Here is a 17485-nt window from a genome sequence, read left to right on the forward strand (position 1 = left end):
GATTGTGTAATTATAGAAACAAGAAAATGTCACACTGGAGGCAGGATCTGGACATTAGTTCTGCTATGAAAGGATCAGCAAACAAACAAAGTGAACTTTGCTTCCTTGGTCTGGCAGAGCTGAGAGTGCCCTGAGGTGGGGAACCTGTGTCACACTGGGGCATTCTGCCGGTCCATTCTGGTGGACAGGAATGGCAGGATCAGCTGGCAGTGCTTTGTGAGAATGAGTGTCAGCAGTTTGTGTGATGAAGATTGGCTCTGCTATTTAGTCATGTAGAACACTTGAAACTAGTGATGCCGCTGGGCAGCATATTGTTTTACATATTTCTTGTCATAGTGTTCTTGTTTTCTTTGTCTTTTAAAAATTTTTAAATTATAGTTGATTTACTGTGTTGTACCAATTTCTGCTGTACAGGAAAGTGACTCAGTTATACATGTATATACACTTTTTTTGTACTTTTCCATCATAGTCTGTCCCAGGAGACTGGATATTATTCTTTGTGCTCTGCAGTAGGACCTTGTTGTTTGTTCATTCTATTTTTTTTTTTTTTTTTTTTTTTTTTTTTTGGTCTTTTTAGGGCCACACCCGCAGCACATGGAGGTTCCCAGGCTAGGCGTTGAATTGGAGCTGTAGCTATGGCGTAGGTGGACATAGCTACAGTAATGCCAGATCCGAGCCATGTCTGCAACCTACGTGGCAATGCCAGATCCTTAACCCATTGAGAGAGGCCAGGGATTGAACCTGCATCCTCATGGATTCTAGTCAGATTCATTTGCACTGAGCCATGATGGGAACTCCTGTTTATCCATTCTAAACGTAATAGTTGTGCATCGACTAACCCCAAATACCCAGTAAATCCCACTCCTTCCCCTCTCCCCCTTGGCAACCACAAATCTGTTCTCTGTGTCTGTGGATCTGTTTCTGTTTTGTAGATAGGTTCATTTGTGCCATATTTTAGATTCAACATGTAAGTGACATCATATGTATTTGTCTTTCTCTTTCTGACTTATTTCATGATAATCTCTAGTTACATCCATACTGCTGTGGATGGCATTATTTCATTCTTTTTTATGGCTAAGTAATATTTCATTGTATATATATATGTACTACATCTTCCTAATCCATTCATCTGTCAGTGGACATTTAGGTTGCTTCCATGTCTTGGCTATTGTGAATAGTGCTGCTATGAACATAGGGGTGCGTATCTTTTTGAATTACAGTTTCGTTTAGATATATTCCCAGAAGTGGGATTGCTGGATCATATAGTAATTCTATTTTTAGTTTTATGAGGATCGGGCATGTTTTCCATAATGGTCGTACCAATTTACATTCCTACCAACAGCATAGGAGGGTTCCCCCTCTAGCATTTGTTACTTGTAGACTTTTGAATGATGGCCATTCTGACTGGTGTAGTTTCTTTGCATTTCTCTAGTAATTAGTGATGTTGAGCATCTTTTCATGGATAGTGCTTTTGTTTTAAGTGAGGTAGGAAAGACAGGCTTTGCCACCTCTGGGCCTTCATTTCCTCATCTATAAAATGGGAACAAGACTTTATTTATATCCTCAGTCTTGCCTGAGACACGGAAACTTGGGATTGTCATGGGGGGTGACTTCTGTGGCCTAAAGAACACAAGCTCTGAAACTGGAGAAGTTTGGGTTTTGATTCCTTACTGAACTTTGAAGTTGTGTGATGTCACAGGTAAATTGAAATTGAACTTTGGTTTTCCTAATCCGTAAACATGGATTAGGGCTGCTGAGCGGGTTAAGGGGAGAATCCCAAGTGTCAGGTAGAGAAGGAAGGCATTAGGACTATTCATCCTTTCCCTAACTGGCTTAGCTTCTCCAGAACCCTCCCTCCCAGAATAAGTGTTCAGAGCTTTCCTGTTTACAGATTAATTTAAAGCTACTGGGATGTTCAGCTGCTGAGCCCACCCTGACAGGTGTCTCTGTTCCTAGCTCTTGAGCCTAGTGGGCCTCTAGGCAAGATGTCCCTGCCCATCGGGATGTACCGCCGGGCATTCAGCTATGATGATGCCCTCGAGGACCCTGCGCCCATGACTCCTCCTCCATCGGACATGGGCAGCATCCCCTGGAAGCCAGTGATTCCAGAGCGCAAGTATCAGCACCTCGCCAAGGTATTTGACCCTGCTGACTGCTGCTGGCAGGCCCGTCCCCTTCATTCTCCTCCCCCTGTTCCAGAAGCTGCCAGTGGCTCCCGGAACCCATCGAATCGGGCAGCTACCAATCCCTGTTTATGTTATGTTTTCCGTGGAGTTGGTGGGCTGGCCTTTTTAATTCAAAACTAGAGGGAGTTCCCGTCGTGGTGCAGTGGTTAACGAATCCGACTAGGAACCATGAGGTTGCGGGTTCGATCCCTCCTGGCCTTGCTCAGTGGGTTGACGATCCGGTGTTGCCGTGAGCTGTGGTGTAGGTTGCAGACGCGGCTCGGATCCCGCGTTGCTGTGGCTCTGGCGTAGGCCGGTGGCTACAGCTCCGATTCAACCCCTAGCCTGGGAACCTCCATATGCCACAGGAGTGGCCCAAGAAATGGCAAAAAGACCAAAAAAAAAAAAAAAACTAGAATGGCCATGTTTTCTCCTACCTGAGACACCTCCCCCATCTCCTCTACCCACCCCCACCCCCGTCATTTCCACAGCATTAAATCCAAGCTCTTTTGTCTTGGTCTGGCTTTGCATGATCCAGGTGCCACTGCACCCCCCCAACTGCCAGCCAAATCCCTTGTGACCCACACATGCAAGTTACCTAAGATTTCTTGGTGCTTACTAGGATTTTGGATGCCTCTGAGCCTTTGCTTCTCACTGCTCCAATTGCCTGGAATGTTCATGATCCCCATCCTGTCATCTTCCTCCATCCGCTTGACACATGGTCTCCCTTAAGTCTTAGCTCCAAAACATTTCTTCTGTGAAGGTGTTCCTCCATCCTTCCAAGGAGACTGACCCCTCCTTTTGAGGTCTCCAGTGTACTGTGGAGCCCTGTCGTAATTCCTGTGTTACTTTGTCACCCCCCATTAGCTTCCTGGGGGCAGGGGCCATGTCTGGGTTGTACTCACCTGTAGTATCTAGCAGAGGACATGGCATAAAGTAGATTCCAAAACTTTGGCTCTTTCCTGTGATCTTCCTCATGCTGTTCCTCCTGCCTCAGATGCCCTTTCCCACTGCTGTCCTCTGCGGGAGCTGCCTCCTTCCTAAGGCCCTCCTGACACACAGGCAGGCACACACCTTATCTGCTGTCACAGCCTTGCGGTGCAGTTGGGTGCTTATGGGTGTGGCCCTGACGTCTGTGCTGCCTGATGGCGGGGACTGTGTCTGCCTTGTTTCTGACTCCCCAGCCACCAAGAATGCCAGGACAGTGGTCCTGTTGCCTGAATAAGACAGGCCTGCCCAGTTCAGATGAATCCTTTTAGCTTGAGGCTAGAATTTTGCTGCATTTCAAGCCATGTGACAGCTCAGGTCCTGACAGCAAGGACCAGGAAGCACTTGCCTATACAGTCCTCAGTGTGAGTCCCCCCGACAGCGTGTGTGGCAGCAGTGAGCTTGGGCGCACGGCTTCATGCCTCAGCCACTGCATCTCTGCGAGAGAGGTGAAAACACTTGATGTCGTGGAGGTGGTGTGGGGATTCAGTGAAAGGGGACTGAGAGGCTCGGCACGTATTGGGTGTGGAGGTGATGTGACTGCTGGCTCCCGGCTTACTCACTTGGTAGAGCTGCATTTGATCTTTGCTCTCTAATGAGTGTGCCCCCCCCACCTCCTTAAGCTCTCAGTACAGGGCGCTCCCTCCTATGGAAGCTGCCCCTACGGCCCTGGGGGAAGTTCACCGTGTCCGAAATCTGAGATCTGACCCAGTCAATTGTTGAGGTGGAAACAATTTGTGTAAAAAGTACGGGCAGTACTGGGAGAAAAGGGCCCCGGCAGCCTTGCTGTGCTGCCAAAGCAGCAGACTCCCGGGACCGGAGCAGAAAATAAACAAGGCTCCAGATAGTGCTTGGAAGGGCGGCACGCCCTTTTCCTTTATGAAGGCTTCTGCTTGCAAAGAATGGGCTTCTGGTTTTTTTGCTGCACCCCAGCTGGAACAGCTGACAGTGTGGAACAACTGCTCTAAGGAGAGCCCAACCTGACTCATGACAGGCATTTTTTCGTTTGGCCTAACCATCCGCATCCCAACCATCCGCTGTCCTCCAAGTGAGGAAGCAGAGGTTCAGGTGTCAGCTTAGTAGGCTGAGAAGTTTAAATCCTGTTCTGGATCAGGAATACAGCATTGCAGTACTTCTGCTCCCCTCCTTTCTGACCATCTTTCTTCTCATTTCCTTGGGAGAAGCAGAATCCCATTCTCTGCTTCCACGTAGTCTGTGCCTGGTGTCAGGAGTTTAAAGAAGGCAGCATGTTCCAGCTCTCATGTTAAAGATGAGCTACGAAGACTTTTTGGTTTTTTTAAAAGACTGTTCCTTGAACCCTTGGAGCAACGGTCCTCAAAGTGTGGACCAAGCAGCATCAGCATAACTTGGGAATTTTGTAGAAACAAAATTCTTGAGCCTCACCCCAGACCTACTGAATCGGCTCTGAGCTGGGGCCTAGCAGTCTGTTTAGCGCGCCCTCTGGTGGAGTCTGGTGCTCGGCAAAGTTTGAGAACCACTTAGTGAATGCAGTGATTGCTTAAGCAAGAGAGCGTTTCGGTGCTAGGTGTACGGTCAGCGCCTAGGGGAAGTGTTTCTTCTCATTCGAGGGCACAGTAATCTGGACTGTATATTCGACAGATGTAGTCTGGGAAGAGAGTAGAGCTCAGCTTCAAATCCTGGCTCTCCCACTTGTATAAACACAGGCTCTTCATATAATGTCTTATTGTTGTCGCTGCAGATTATATAAACCTAATGGTGTGGGGATGACCAGCCCCCTTTCGTGTGTTTCCTCATGCATCACGTTATTCCCAAAGGAGTGAGTTGAATCACGTGACACCCTTGTCCTGCTCAATGCCTCCTTACCCCTCTTAAACAGGTGGAGGAAGGGGATGCCAGCGCCTCCTCCCCTGCTGTACCCCTGCCACCGGCCACTGACAGTGCGGACAAGGTCCCTGTGGTGAAGGCTAAAGCTACCCATGTCATCATGAGTTCTCTGATCACAAGTAAGCACTCTGCGCCTTGGAAATAGGGAGAAGTGGGAGTGGGGGAGGGTTTAGATTTCCTGTAACCAGCCGCGGGGATCCTGCAACCCACCTGCCTTAGCCTGTCCTGACCAAGCCCCGCAGAGGTCAGTCTGGCTGCTGAGTCACCAGTATTGACTCTGTTTAGGTGGAAGATTGGCCAGCAATTAAGCATCTCAGTTGATTTAGGTGCACACCTGCTGCTTTGTTGACACAGCCTTATTTTCCCACCTCTGTCAGTGTGGCCTTGGGCAAGTTATTTGACTGTGGAGGCTGTTTCTCCCTCTACAGGTGGGAGAGGCAGGCGGGGAGAGTTAGATGGCACCAGTGCCCCTGGGGCTGGAAGCTGCTGCTGCGACTCAAGCTCTGCTGGAGAAGGAGACAGCACGAGGAGCTCCACCTGCCCCGTGGTTACTTTTTAATTGAGGGGCTCAAAGTTTTTCCTTTTCCTGGACCTTGAGGCAGATTTTGGGCCTCAGGTGTTTTTAATCTTAAGAACGTGTGATTTGTTGCTTTTGCTGCAGGGGTGTGGGTTGCCGGCACCGTGGGTTAAAGGATCTGCAGCTGGGATTCAGTCTCTGGCCCAGGAACTTGCATATGCTGCAGGTGCAGCCAAAAAAAGAACAAAATGTGTGATTTGTGTTCCTGATTAAGACTGGAAACAAGAGACCTTGAATTTTTTTTTTTTTTTAAACCCTTATAACAAGTTAACTAGACTTGTTCTGAAAGGCCCTTCTAGTTGCTGTGGGAAGTGAGCAGTTGTTAGACAGCTCTGCTTGTCAGCCGCAGCACCTAGAAGTTCCTCTTAATTGGCTCCGTTTTGAAGTCAGAAGCCCTTGTTTATTTGCTCTGGGAGGGCATCAGTTTATCTTGGACATTTCCTGCAGAACTCACAGAACTCACCCTGGAGCCAAAAGTCCAAACTCTTTGGACTTTTCCTTATTCACACATAAATGCACTATTTGAATCAGCAACTACTGCTTGTATTTTAAAAGCTTGAGAAAGTGTTCTGGCAGTGTTAGGAAGCTTAATCATTGTTTTTTTTTAGCACAATATAACTTCTTTATTGAAAATACAGTATACCAGAGTTCCCGTCGTGGTGCAACAGAAATGAATCTGACTGTTGTGAGGGCAGCCCTGAAAAGCAAAAAGAAAATAAATAAATAAAACAGTTTACCAACACCATAGAACATTTTAGCCCATCACTATATACGGTGATTCAGATACCTTAGTCATTTCCATACATATGCGTATTTTTATTTATTTTTATTATTATTTTTTTGTCTTTTCTAGGGCTGTACCCATGGCAGATGGAGGTTCCCAGGCTAGAGGTCTAATTGGAGCTGTAGCCGCCAGCCTATACCACAGCAACGCGGGATCCTTAACCCAATGAGCGAGGCCAGGGATGGAACATGCAACCTCATGGTTCCTAGTTGGATTCATTAACCACTAAGCCACGATGGGAATTCCCGCATATTTTTAAATAATTGTAGATATAATAGACAAGCCATTCTATTTTTTTTTTCAGTTAATACTGCCATGAACTTTTGATGTTCTACAATCTTAAATTTAAAAAACTGAATTTAAAATTCTGGTATTACTGTACCGTATTCATTAAATCCTTTCCTGCTTTTAAATTTTCCAGGTGACCACCTGGTTAGACTGGAAAACGTCTTTTTACAGTGTGTGTGATTTTGTGTTTTTCCTTTGTTTCTGTTTCTGATGGGAATAAAATAGCCCCTTAGAAGGAGAATGGCTAAGTCATAAAGGACATCTGGAGTCTGGACTTTTGGTCCACAGCTGCCACGTTCCTGTACACAGGGGTGTATTATGTAGTATGTGGGTACAGATCAAGCAGAAATCCTACCATCAGTCATTCTAGGGTATAACTGACATCGATGACGAGATAATCGGGACAGACTGGACCTCACAGGGAGCTGAGTCTGTCTGCCGGGCCAGGTACCTGCCAGGCCAAGAACCGTGGTGGCCAGATTCACACACGGGAAATGTTGGCTCAGTAGACCATGGCTAGCCCCAGATATATTCTCCCTGGTTTGGATTAATTGGTACCTTGGTGCCATCTAGCCTAAATGTGGCCTGTTTCTCTTTGGGGAAGGTCTTAACGAGGGTGGTTAAATCTCTCAGGGGAAACTTGATATTTAGAGAACTTGCCTTGTTTCTGAATGTCAGCTGCCTTCTCCATGTTGCTTTTCTAAGTAAAATGTCCCAGGGCACAAACGAGAGGCAGGTGAGGAGTGTTGCCTTGGAGGTCATCCGGCTGCCCCTTCAGGTGTAACCTGCTCTTTAGCTTGGTGTGAGGGAAGGCTTCTCCTGCTTACAGAAGCTTTGTGTGAGCTTCAGAATTCCTGCTGAGGTGCCTGTCTGGGAGAATCCTCTTCCCCAGATGGCCGGGTTGGTTTCTTGCTCCCAGGGAGAACCGTGGGTGTGTGTGTGTTGATCTCCCCTGGATTGTGATGGGAGAGGGGGATGGGCATGACTGTCGTCTCCTCTGTTCCCAGAACAGACCCAAGAGAGCATTCAGCGTTTTGAGCAACAGGCAGGGCTGAGAGATGCTGGCTACACACCCCACAAGGGCCTTACCACCGAGGAGACCAACTACCTTCGAGTGGCAGAAGCGCTCCACGTAAGCTTGTTTTCTTAGGAATTTTCAAAAAACAAAACCCAGAATTGGGAGTCCTCTTGTGGGTGCAGTGGGTAAGGATCTGGCGTTGTCATTGCTTGTGGCGTGGGTTCAATCCCTGGCCCAGGAACTTCCACATGCTGTGGGTGTGGCCAAAAAACCTAAAAAGTCAAACCCCAGACTGGTAGCGCAGTGGGTTAAGGATCCAGCATTGTCACTGCAGTGGCTGGGGGCACCGCTGTGGCACAGGTTTGATCCCTAGCTTGGGAATTTCTGCATGCCACAAGAGCGGCCCCCCTCCCAGAAACAAAACTGAAACCCCTAACCTTCATCATTCATAGCTTAAAGTGTGGCGCTGATTTGGAAGCTACCAGCCTACCTAGTTGGGGGCTGTGGAGAGTGATGGAAAGAGACTTGGGCGAGGAATTTAGAACCGGTTTAATCTCCCTTGTGGTCACGCTCTAGCTGAAAGCTCCAGGGCTCTTGGCCGCATAGTTTCTGCTCATCCGTCTGTGAAGCGTGCTGTTTCAGCTGGTTCTGTTGAGGCTGAGATGCGGTTCTGAGCTTATGCGTGTGATATGGGGAGCACCTGATATACGGACAGCAGAGCCAGTGCAGGTCTCTGCACCACAGTGATCCACACTGGGGGAGGGGAGAGCAGGGTGTTGGGGGCAGGGGGCAGTTGCAACAGAGGTAACCCTGCCTAGGAAGGAATAAATTATGCTCTATATTAAAAGCACATTGGGGAGTTCCCGTCGTGGCGCAGTGGTTAAGGAATCTGACTAGGAACCATGAGGTTGCGGGTTCGGTCCCTGCCCTTGCTCAGTGGGTTAACGATCCGGCGTTGCCGTGAGCTGTGGTGTAGGTTGCAGACGCGGCTCGGATCCCGCGTTGCTGTGGCTCTGGCGTAGGCCGGTGGCTACAGCTCCGATTCAACCCCTAGCCTGGGAACCTCCATATGCCACGGGAGCGGCCCAAGAAATAGCAACAACAACAAAAGACAAAAAGACAAAAAAAAAAAAAAAAAAAAAACCCACATTGGAATGTTTTTGCTCAGATGAATAATTTTCAGTGAGGTTAATGATAACCAAATACTTGTATGAATAAAATAGTTTCACTTGACTTTCTTTCAGGGAGTATCACTTTATACTTAATAGTGCTTCGGTGTTTAGGAAGTACTCACGGTCACTTCATCTTTGCATTAATTCTTTGATGGAGATACTCTTCTTGCTCATGTTTTATAAATGAAGAAATTGAGCTCCCGGGTTATGTATTTAACCAGTCAGAACCTGAACTCACGTCTCCTGAGGTGCTGTTTGCCCAGATTCCAGGGTTGTCTTGAGACTCTGGCTTCTGAGGGGGCTCGTAAGGAGGATTGTGTACACCGTACATGGGAGGGGGGACAGTGGAGTGAGTGGCCTGTGGGCAGGGGTACGAGCCATTGTGGACGCTTGCATTTTGTCATGAGCACCCCGGATGATTTCTACCCACTGAACTTAGAACCACTGCTGTGGGAGGTCAGGGTTGGGGTGGTTGCATTTTGTCATGAGCACCCCAGATGATTTCTACCCACTTCTACCCACTGAACTTAGAACCACTGCTGTGGGAGGTCAGGGTTGGGGTGGTGGCCAGCCTGAGGTCTCAGACAAGACAGATGCTTGTGGGGAGGGGCCCTGTCAGCCTTTGAGAACTTTCCAGGGCAAGTATCAGCCTGAATTCCAGTTGCACAACTCACCCTGTGTAAGGGTGGCATTGAATGTGGCCCATCCTCTGCATCTTGGCCACATGAGTAGAATGTGAGGATGGCTGGAATGCCAGCTCACCGAACTTGATATGTTGAGTGTTTGAGAACATTCGGATGTGGTTATTTGAAGTGTAGCCTTGGCTAAGCGCTGGCATTCTAGACACAAGCACAGAGTGTGTGGGAGCCCTGGCCTGGGAGCAGCGAGAAGTGGGCTTGTCGCCCCAGCTGGACTGCTGGTCTGCGTGTCTGATGTCTGTTTGCAGTGCTGCGGGGCCCAGCATGACTGGTTTGGGAGGGAAAGACTGCACACAGGGAGCATTTAGCTGGATGAGAGGGCCAGAGTCGGCCCTGAGGGACGGGGAGTGGCAGGGTTGCGCAGTAGGAGAGGCAGTGAGGAAGCTGCAGCTGGGGTGCCGGCCTGCTCGCTTACTGGCTGGTCCGTGTGCGAAAATCCAAAGCTCTGGTGTGGGCTTAGTAGAGAGATGGTTGAAATATGTTTTAGAATGAATTTTTTTAAAATGGAACATGGTGTAGTAGGACAAAAAAGGAATGTCTGTCCTGTAATGCATAATTATTCCACCTGTTAATGTTTTTTGTTTTTGTTTTTTTGCATGAAGCTAGTGTAAACCAGATTGTTTATACCCAAACTTGCTGTTTTGTATTTGCTGATTTTTAAAAAGCCTCTCATCTTACCCATCTGAACAGAAACTAAAGCTGCAGAGTGGAGAGATAACGAGAGAGGAGAAGCAGCCGGCCTCCACCCAGTCCACCCCGAGCAGCAGCCCTCACTCTTCCCCAAAGCAGAAGTCCCGGTGAGTCCTTCCTGCCAAAGAAAAGCTAGCGCCCCATCCAACACCTGAGGACAGCCTGTGGCTTCCAAGAAGATATGTGATGAGCATATGTTTTATTCTTTCTCTTCCAGAGGCTGGTTCACTTCTGGTTCTTCCATAGCCTTACCTGGTCCCAATCTCAGCGCCATGGATTCTGGAAGCGGGGATAAAGACAGAAGCTCAGCAGATAAGTGGGGTCTCTTTGCACCAAGATCCCTCCAGAAGTCGGATTCAGGTAAGGCAGCGCTTTCCCACAAAAGAAGGCGGTGTGGTGGGCATTTCACCATGTGTGCTGTGAGCTGCCTGCTGATTTTGCAGTCATTTGCTCTGTGGCTTCCTTCTGCAGGAAGTTTTGCCACTCAGGTGTACAGAGGAGCCCAGAAACCTTCTCCAATGGAACTGATTCGTGTGCAGGCCACCCGAATGGCTGAGGACCCAGCAACATTCCAGCCGCCCAAGATGGACATCCCAGTGATAGAAGGGAAGAAACAGCTGCCTCGGACCCACAATCTCAAACCCCGGGACTTGAATGTTCTCACGCCCACTGGCTTCTAGAGCCATCTGTTCCAGGGACTCTGGCTAGAGCGTGTCTTGTGCCCTGCTCCCTTTACCTTGGCTCTGACATAGGAAAGGTTTTGTTTTGTCTTTTTAAAAATCTCTCAAATGGAGGCTGGAGCTGGAGACATAATCCGTCTTTGAGAAACAGTGTGCAAAGCTTGTCCTTGTGTGGAAGAAGCCATCTCGTATCGCTTTAGTGTAGACAAAATAATGTCAGTAGGTGTACGGGGACCTCATTACTTATTTTTGGTATCCTTTATATACACAGAACAAATGATGTTTGTGTTGGTCCAAAACCAAGGCTTCTTGATTCCTTTGCCATGCTCCATGTGAGCATGGACACATGGGGGCCTTCACTGACTAGGGTAGACAACTTTGGTCTTCCTGGCTGTGCTGGCACCATGTGCTCCAGCCTTGCTAGTGAGGGGGACCCGAGATCTGTTGAGGTCTGGGTACACTTAAGAGGGAGACTTGGCAGGGATCCTCTTTTCTGAGCTGAAACTGGAGTCTGTGCTTTTAGGAAGATGCTGAGGATCACGTGGTTCTGTGGCCAGTACCTAGTGCAGTAGCTCTTAGGCCAGTGCTATTGGAGGGATGCTTCTCTTTTATGTGTCACTGAACAAAACACTAGTCCTGTATCCTTTGTTGCACTTTAAGGTGAGATTAGTTTAACTCATTTGGTCGAAGACTTCCTAAGGGAGAAAATTCAGTCTACTGGTTTGGTAATAGATAGATGGGTATTAAACTTTCTGCAAACTATTGCCTTTGGAAGCAAACTTGCCTTTGGAATAGATAAGCAATGAGATCTTGCTGTGTAGCACTGGGATCTATATCTAGTCACCTATGATGGAGCATGATAATGTGAGAAAAAAGAATGTATACATGTATGTGTAACTGGGTCACCTTGCCGTACAGTAGAAAATTGACAGAACACTGTAAACCAGCTGTAATGCAAAAAATAAAAATCATTATAAAAAAAACTTTCTTAAAGAAGGCAGCAACTGCAGTTGGAGGATAGTCTTGAGGTTCCCGTGAAACTAGCATTGCCCTATTTTGATTTTTATCGTTTAGGCCAAGGCCTGAACTTTTTTTTCTTTTTCCCTGGGAGGTGGAAGAATTAATCACTGCCCCCCCCCCCCCCGACACACCCCACCAAACGAGCCTCATACCTTTATAGACAAACATGTACCTTACTGAGGAAAGGAACTAGGGAACCACCTTTTCACTTCTCACTGTGTACATGTTCAACCACTGTCTTGAAAACTGTTTCAGATTTCTGCTGTCTTTTGCTTTGGACAGTGTTGCATCTAGACAAGGAGCTGAGCTGACCTTCCACAGAGACCTGGAGTCTGAAATGATCAGAACAATTAATTTATTTGTGTCTTCTGTTATGCTTGTATTTCTTATTTTGACAATAAAAAGCCTGACTACTTTCTCAAATGTGGATGGCAGTTTTTTTGTCCTGTTAAGAGCAGTTAATTCCATTCTGCCTTCTCACAGTTATGGAACCAAAGCGTGATAAACTTAGTATTTTGAAAAAACCGTTGCCTTTTTATTGTATCCTTTTAACATCAAATTTTTGTAACATACCCATCCTTTTGTTTCTGCCCCACTCCCCCCATTACATCAGATCTGAAGAGACTGGCCACAACGTCAAATTCATAGGCAATATAACAGGTCCAATATAGGATGTCTGGGTTCCATTAGGGAGAAATGAATGTCTTTCTCCTTCCAAATAGGTTTGTCAGTACCTTGAATGACATAACATTGATGTCTCGAAGTTGTTCAACACAGGGATTCTTTTTTCACAGCTCGAATGGAAATGTTAAACATATAGTGCATATAGTATTACCTGTTTCAGAAAAAGTATAGATAAATAATTTATTAAAAAATATATATACACCATATATATTTAAGCCGTATCTGAGAACAGGCTAGGATAGGATTATTAAAAAAAATTTGTAAAGAGTTAGAAAGTTATAGCCTGCAGATAAATAAGATAGGGTTTGGTCCTATAAGATTTCAAACTACTTTTTATACTTATAGAACTTCCAAGTAGTTGGAGGTGGAGTTCAGGAGGTATTCTTGGTGTTCAGTGCCTAGAGGGACCTCAGGGGCTGCTCCAGGCCTTTGCGGAGGGCTCCGTGTCAGGGTTCAGGTCCGCAGCATAGAAAAGCAGGAGCTTCAACAAGTGCACTTTGTCTTGGAGCTGTGGGACGAGTGGCTCCCCCAGCATCTGGACCAGGCGGCCGCGGAAGGCCTCGATCTGCTTCTCCACGTCCATCACTGTGATGTCATCTCCTTGCTGGGGCTTGGGCTTGATCCTTTTGATTATTAAGTCTTTTCGATCAATCACAGAACTCCGTAAGTGCTCTGCAAGAAGGAAAAAGTCAGCTGAACTGTTCTGAACTTTATTCCTTTCTGACTTGGGAAGATGAAGTCCAATTTTGGCAGGTAGGGTCTGGGCGGAGACTTGTTGACTAGTTACTGGGCTATCAATCAAGAATCCTGTGAGGACCTGTGGTAACTCTATTTCCAAAGGTCCTCTGTTCTCTCTGGACCTCAAGTTTTACATATTAAGAAGATGTATTTCAGTTTTTTCCCTTAAACAATGAACCTATATTAAATGATGAAAGTATTTCATTTATGTTAAAATTTTTTTTTGTCTTTAGGGCCACACCCACAGCATATGGAGGTTCCCAGGCTAGGGGTCAAATTGGAGCCGCAGCCACTGGCCTACACCACAGCGCATGACAATGCTGGATCCTTAACCCACTGAGCAAGGCCAGGGATCGAACCTGCGTCCTCATGGATGCTAGTCACAGTCATGAAACTGTATTTCAAATTGATCTAACCACTTGAAAAAATATTCATGTGAATACTGTGTGTTCTCATGGAGATTTACTCTAGGAAAAGAATTGCAAAGTAATATTAAACTTGGTAAGTTTGTTGTGATATTGGTTTACCGTAGTAATGTCTTTAAAAGAAACCATTTTGTATGTAATGTAGGATGACCAAATGTATAAATATAGTCATGTTGAGAATAAGAGAAGGATTCTTATTGTGAGAGAAGAGAATCAGTTATGGAATAGGAGGAGAGGAAGAATTCTTTTGGAGTGGAAACTGAGGTATCAGTATGAACTTGTATTTTTTTTTTTTTTTTTTTTTTTTTGCTTTTTAGGGCCACACTCGTGGCACACACAGGTTCTCAGGCTAGGGGTCGAATTGGAGCTGTAGCTGCCAGCCTACACCACAGCCACAGCAACACAGGATCTGAGCCATGTCTGCAACCTACACCATAGCTCATGGCAACACCAGATCCCTAACCCATTGAGTGAGGCCAGGGATCGAACCTGCAACCTCATGATTCCTAGTTGGATTAGCTTCTGCCGCACCAAGTCAGGAACTCCTAAACTTGTATTTTTAAAAAATTATGTAACTTTTTAGCTCTTGTCAGAAAGAGCCTAGAAGCAATAATAACTGATGCCTACCCCAGTAGCAGTGAACATACTTAGCACTCAGATCTTAGTTTCTAAATACTATTCCCCACTCCCTACTAAAAGAAATTAGAAATTTTTTGGAGAAAAGGCTGATTCTAGGATCATGGCAAGGAAATTTACAAGGTGAACCTCGAATATTTTTTACAAGAAAGTAAGAGATACTTAAAAATGGACAGGGACATGTCAAAAAGTTAAAGAAGCCAGCCCGAAGAGAGGTCCTGTTGGCCACATTCTGAACAACATGATCATAAATAATGACAAAAACGCATTACTGCACATGGTATTTTTAAAAGTCCCAAATCCACAGTAAATGAAAAAGGAGTGTAGGGAGAAGGGGAAGGTGCTTTTTACAGAAGACCATTTAAGGGAGAAGGAATCTGCAACTACAAAGTGACCACTTTTTAGTCCACTAAATTGATTCATGGAACAGCCATCAATGAATGCTAAAGCCATTGAGGGAAAGGCTGAGGAGAGGGCTCGGCAACATGGTGGAGCAGAAGGACTTCAGCTCATCTCTTCTCACGAAAATACCAAAATCACAAATAATGCTGAATAACCACTGACCAAAAATGCCTGGAACCTACCAAAAAAAAGAGGGAAAAAAAAAAAGATATTCTACATCCAAAGACACAAAGCCACAGCAAGACAGTAGGAGGGGTGCTTTTGTGACAACAATCAAATCCTATACCCACTGGGTGGGTGACCTACAAACTGGAAAATAATTATATCACAGAGGTTCTCTTGCAGAGTGAGGGTTCTGAGCCCCACATCAGTATCCCCAGCCTGGGGGTCTAGCATCAGGAGGAAGAGATCCCAGAGAATTTAGCATTCAAGGCCAGTGGGGCTTGAGTTGCAGGAGCATCACAGTTCTGAGAGAAATAGAGACCCCACTTTTGGAGGGTGCACACAAGGTTTCATGTGCAGTGGGACCCAGGACAAAGCAGTGACTCCACAGAAGCCTGGGCCAGAACTACCTATGGCTCTTGGAGGATCTCCTGGGGGAACAGGGGTTGGCTATGGCTCACTGTGTGGTCATGGAGGCCCCAGGGGATAGTCATCAGCATGAGCTCTCCTGGAGGTCTCTATTTGGGCACCAAGACCTGTCTCTACCCAAAAGCCTGAGGCTCCAGGGCTGGGAAGCTTCAGGCCATAGAGTCAACAGGGCAGGAACCCAGCCCCACCCATCAGCAGACAGGCTGCCTAAAATCATCCTGAGCCTACAGCAGTCTCTATCCACAGCCCTACCCACCAGAGGGACAAGACCCAGCTCCACCAGTGGGAAGGCACCAGTCCCTCCCATCAGGAAGCCTTCACAAAACCCTGGACCAACCTTGCCCACCATGGGGTAGACACCAGAAGCCACAGGAACTTCAATCCTGCAGCCTGAGGAACAGAGACCACAAACACAGAAAGACAAAACGAGATGGCAGAGAAATATATTCCAGACCAAGGAACAAGATAAAACGCCAAAAGAACAACTAGGTGAAGTGGAGAGAGGCAATCTATTTGAAAAAGAATTCACAGTAATGATAGTAAAGTTGATCAAAGATCTGGGGAAAAGAATGGAGACACAGAAAAGAAGATACCAGAAATGTTTAACAATGAGCTAGAAGATTTGAAGAACAAACAGATAAATAATACAATAACAGAAATGGGAAATACACTAGAAAGAATCAATAGAATAAGGTGGAAGAATGAATAAGTGATCTGGAAGACAGATTGGTGGAAATCACTGCTGTGGAATAGATTAAAGAATGAAAAGAAATGAGAAATGGGACAACATTAAACACACCAATATGTGCATATAGGAGTTCCAGAAGGAGAAGAGAGAGAGAGAAAAGGCCTGAGAAAATATCTGAAGAGATAATAGCTGAAAACTTCCCTAACATGGGAAAGGAAACACTCAAATCCAGGAAGCACAAGGAGTCCCATACAGGATAAAATAACCCAAGGAGGAACATGCCAAGATGTAGTAATCAAAATGGCAAAAATTAAAGACAAAGAGAAAATATTAAAAACAAGAAAGGGAACGTTCTTGTTGTGGCTCGGTGGTAACAAGCCTGACTAGTAACCATGAGGATGTGGGTTCGATCCCTGGCCTTGCTCAGTGGGTTAAGGATCCAGCATTTCAGTGAGTTGTGGTGTAGGTCATAGATGTGGCTTGGATCTGGCGTTGCTGTGGCTTTGGTGTAGCTCACCAGCTGTAGCTCCAATTTGACCACTAGCCTGGGAACCTCCATATGCCGTGGATGCGGCCCTAAAAAAAAAGGTAAAGTGATGAAAGGGAGAAACCTATAACCCAAGATACTCTACCCATCAAGGGTCTCATTCGGATTCAATGGAGAAATAAAAAACTTTACAGACAAGCAAAAGTTAAGAGAATTCAGTACCACCAAACCAGCTTTACAACAAAGTCTAAAGGAACTTTTCTAGGTAGAAAAGAAAAGGTCACATCTAGAAACAAGAACATTATGAGTGGGAAAGCTCACTGGTATAGACAAACGCAGTAAAGGTAGGAAATCATATGTAGACAAATATGATATCAAAGCCAGCAACTGTGAGAAGAGTATAAATGTAAGATATTGGAAATGCATTTGAAATTAAGAGACTAGCAACTTAAAACAATCTAGTATATATATGTAGACTGCTATATCAAAACCTCCTGTTAACTACAAACCAAAAATCTATAATAGATACACACACAAAAAGTAAACACAACACTAAAGATAGTTATAAAATCACAAGAGAAGAAAATAAAAGAGGAAGGGAAGAAAAAAGACCTAGAAAAACAAATCCAAAAGAATTAACAAAATGGCATTAAGAACACACATATCGATACTTACCTTAAATGTAAAAGAATCAAATTCTCCAACCAAAAGACACAGACTGGATGAATGGATACAAAAATAAGACCCATATATATGCTGTCTACAAGTGACTCACTTCAGATCTAGGGACACATACAGGCTGAAAGCAGAGGATGGGAAAAGGTATTTCATGCAAACAGAAATCAAAAGAAAGCTGGAGTAGCAATACGCATATGAGACAAAACAGACT

The 17485-nt window shown here is 45.8% G+C and overlaps 2 protein-coding genes across 8 annotated transcripts in view; one reads left to right on the top strand and one right to left on the bottom strand.

Annotated features, from left to right (window-relative positions):
• The window catches only part of KIAA1191 (KIAA1191 ortholog), a 33218-nt gene extending 20850 nt beyond the window's left edge, over window positions 1-12368 (top strand). For 6 of the 7 annotated variants that reach the window (XM_013994882.2, XM_005661475.3, XM_005661474.3 and 3 more), the window contains 6 exons: window positions 1957-2135; window positions 5011-5137; window positions 7675-7799; window positions 10246-10352; window positions 10463-10605; window positions 10717-12368. In XM_013994882.2, coding sequence (XP_013850336.1) covers window positions 1957-2135; window positions 5011-5137; window positions 7675-7799; window positions 10246-10352; window positions 10463-10605; window positions 10717-10925 — 890 coding nt within the window. In that variant the 3' untranslated portion in view covers window positions 10926-12368. 7 annotated transcript variants of the gene reach the window in all.
• The window catches only part of SIMC1 (SUMO interacting motifs containing 1), a 73993-nt gene continuing 68964 nt past the window's right edge, over window positions 12457-17485 (bottom strand). Inside the window, exon 10 of the mRNA XM_005661476.3 lies at window positions 12457-13301. Within this exon, the coding sequence (XP_005661533.1) occupies window positions 13039-13301 (263 nt within the window). The 3' untranslated portion in view covers window positions 12457-13038. The remainder of the gene's footprint in view (window positions 13302-17485) is intronic.

This window comes from Sus scrofa, chromosome 2, assembly GCF_000003025.6.
Source record: "Sus scrofa isolate TJ Tabasco breed Duroc chromosome 2, Sscrofa11.1, whole genome shotgun sequence".
In the NCBI taxonomy this organism is placed as follows: domain Eukaryota; kingdom Metazoa; phylum Chordata; class Mammalia; order Artiodactyla; family Suidae; genus Sus; species Sus scrofa.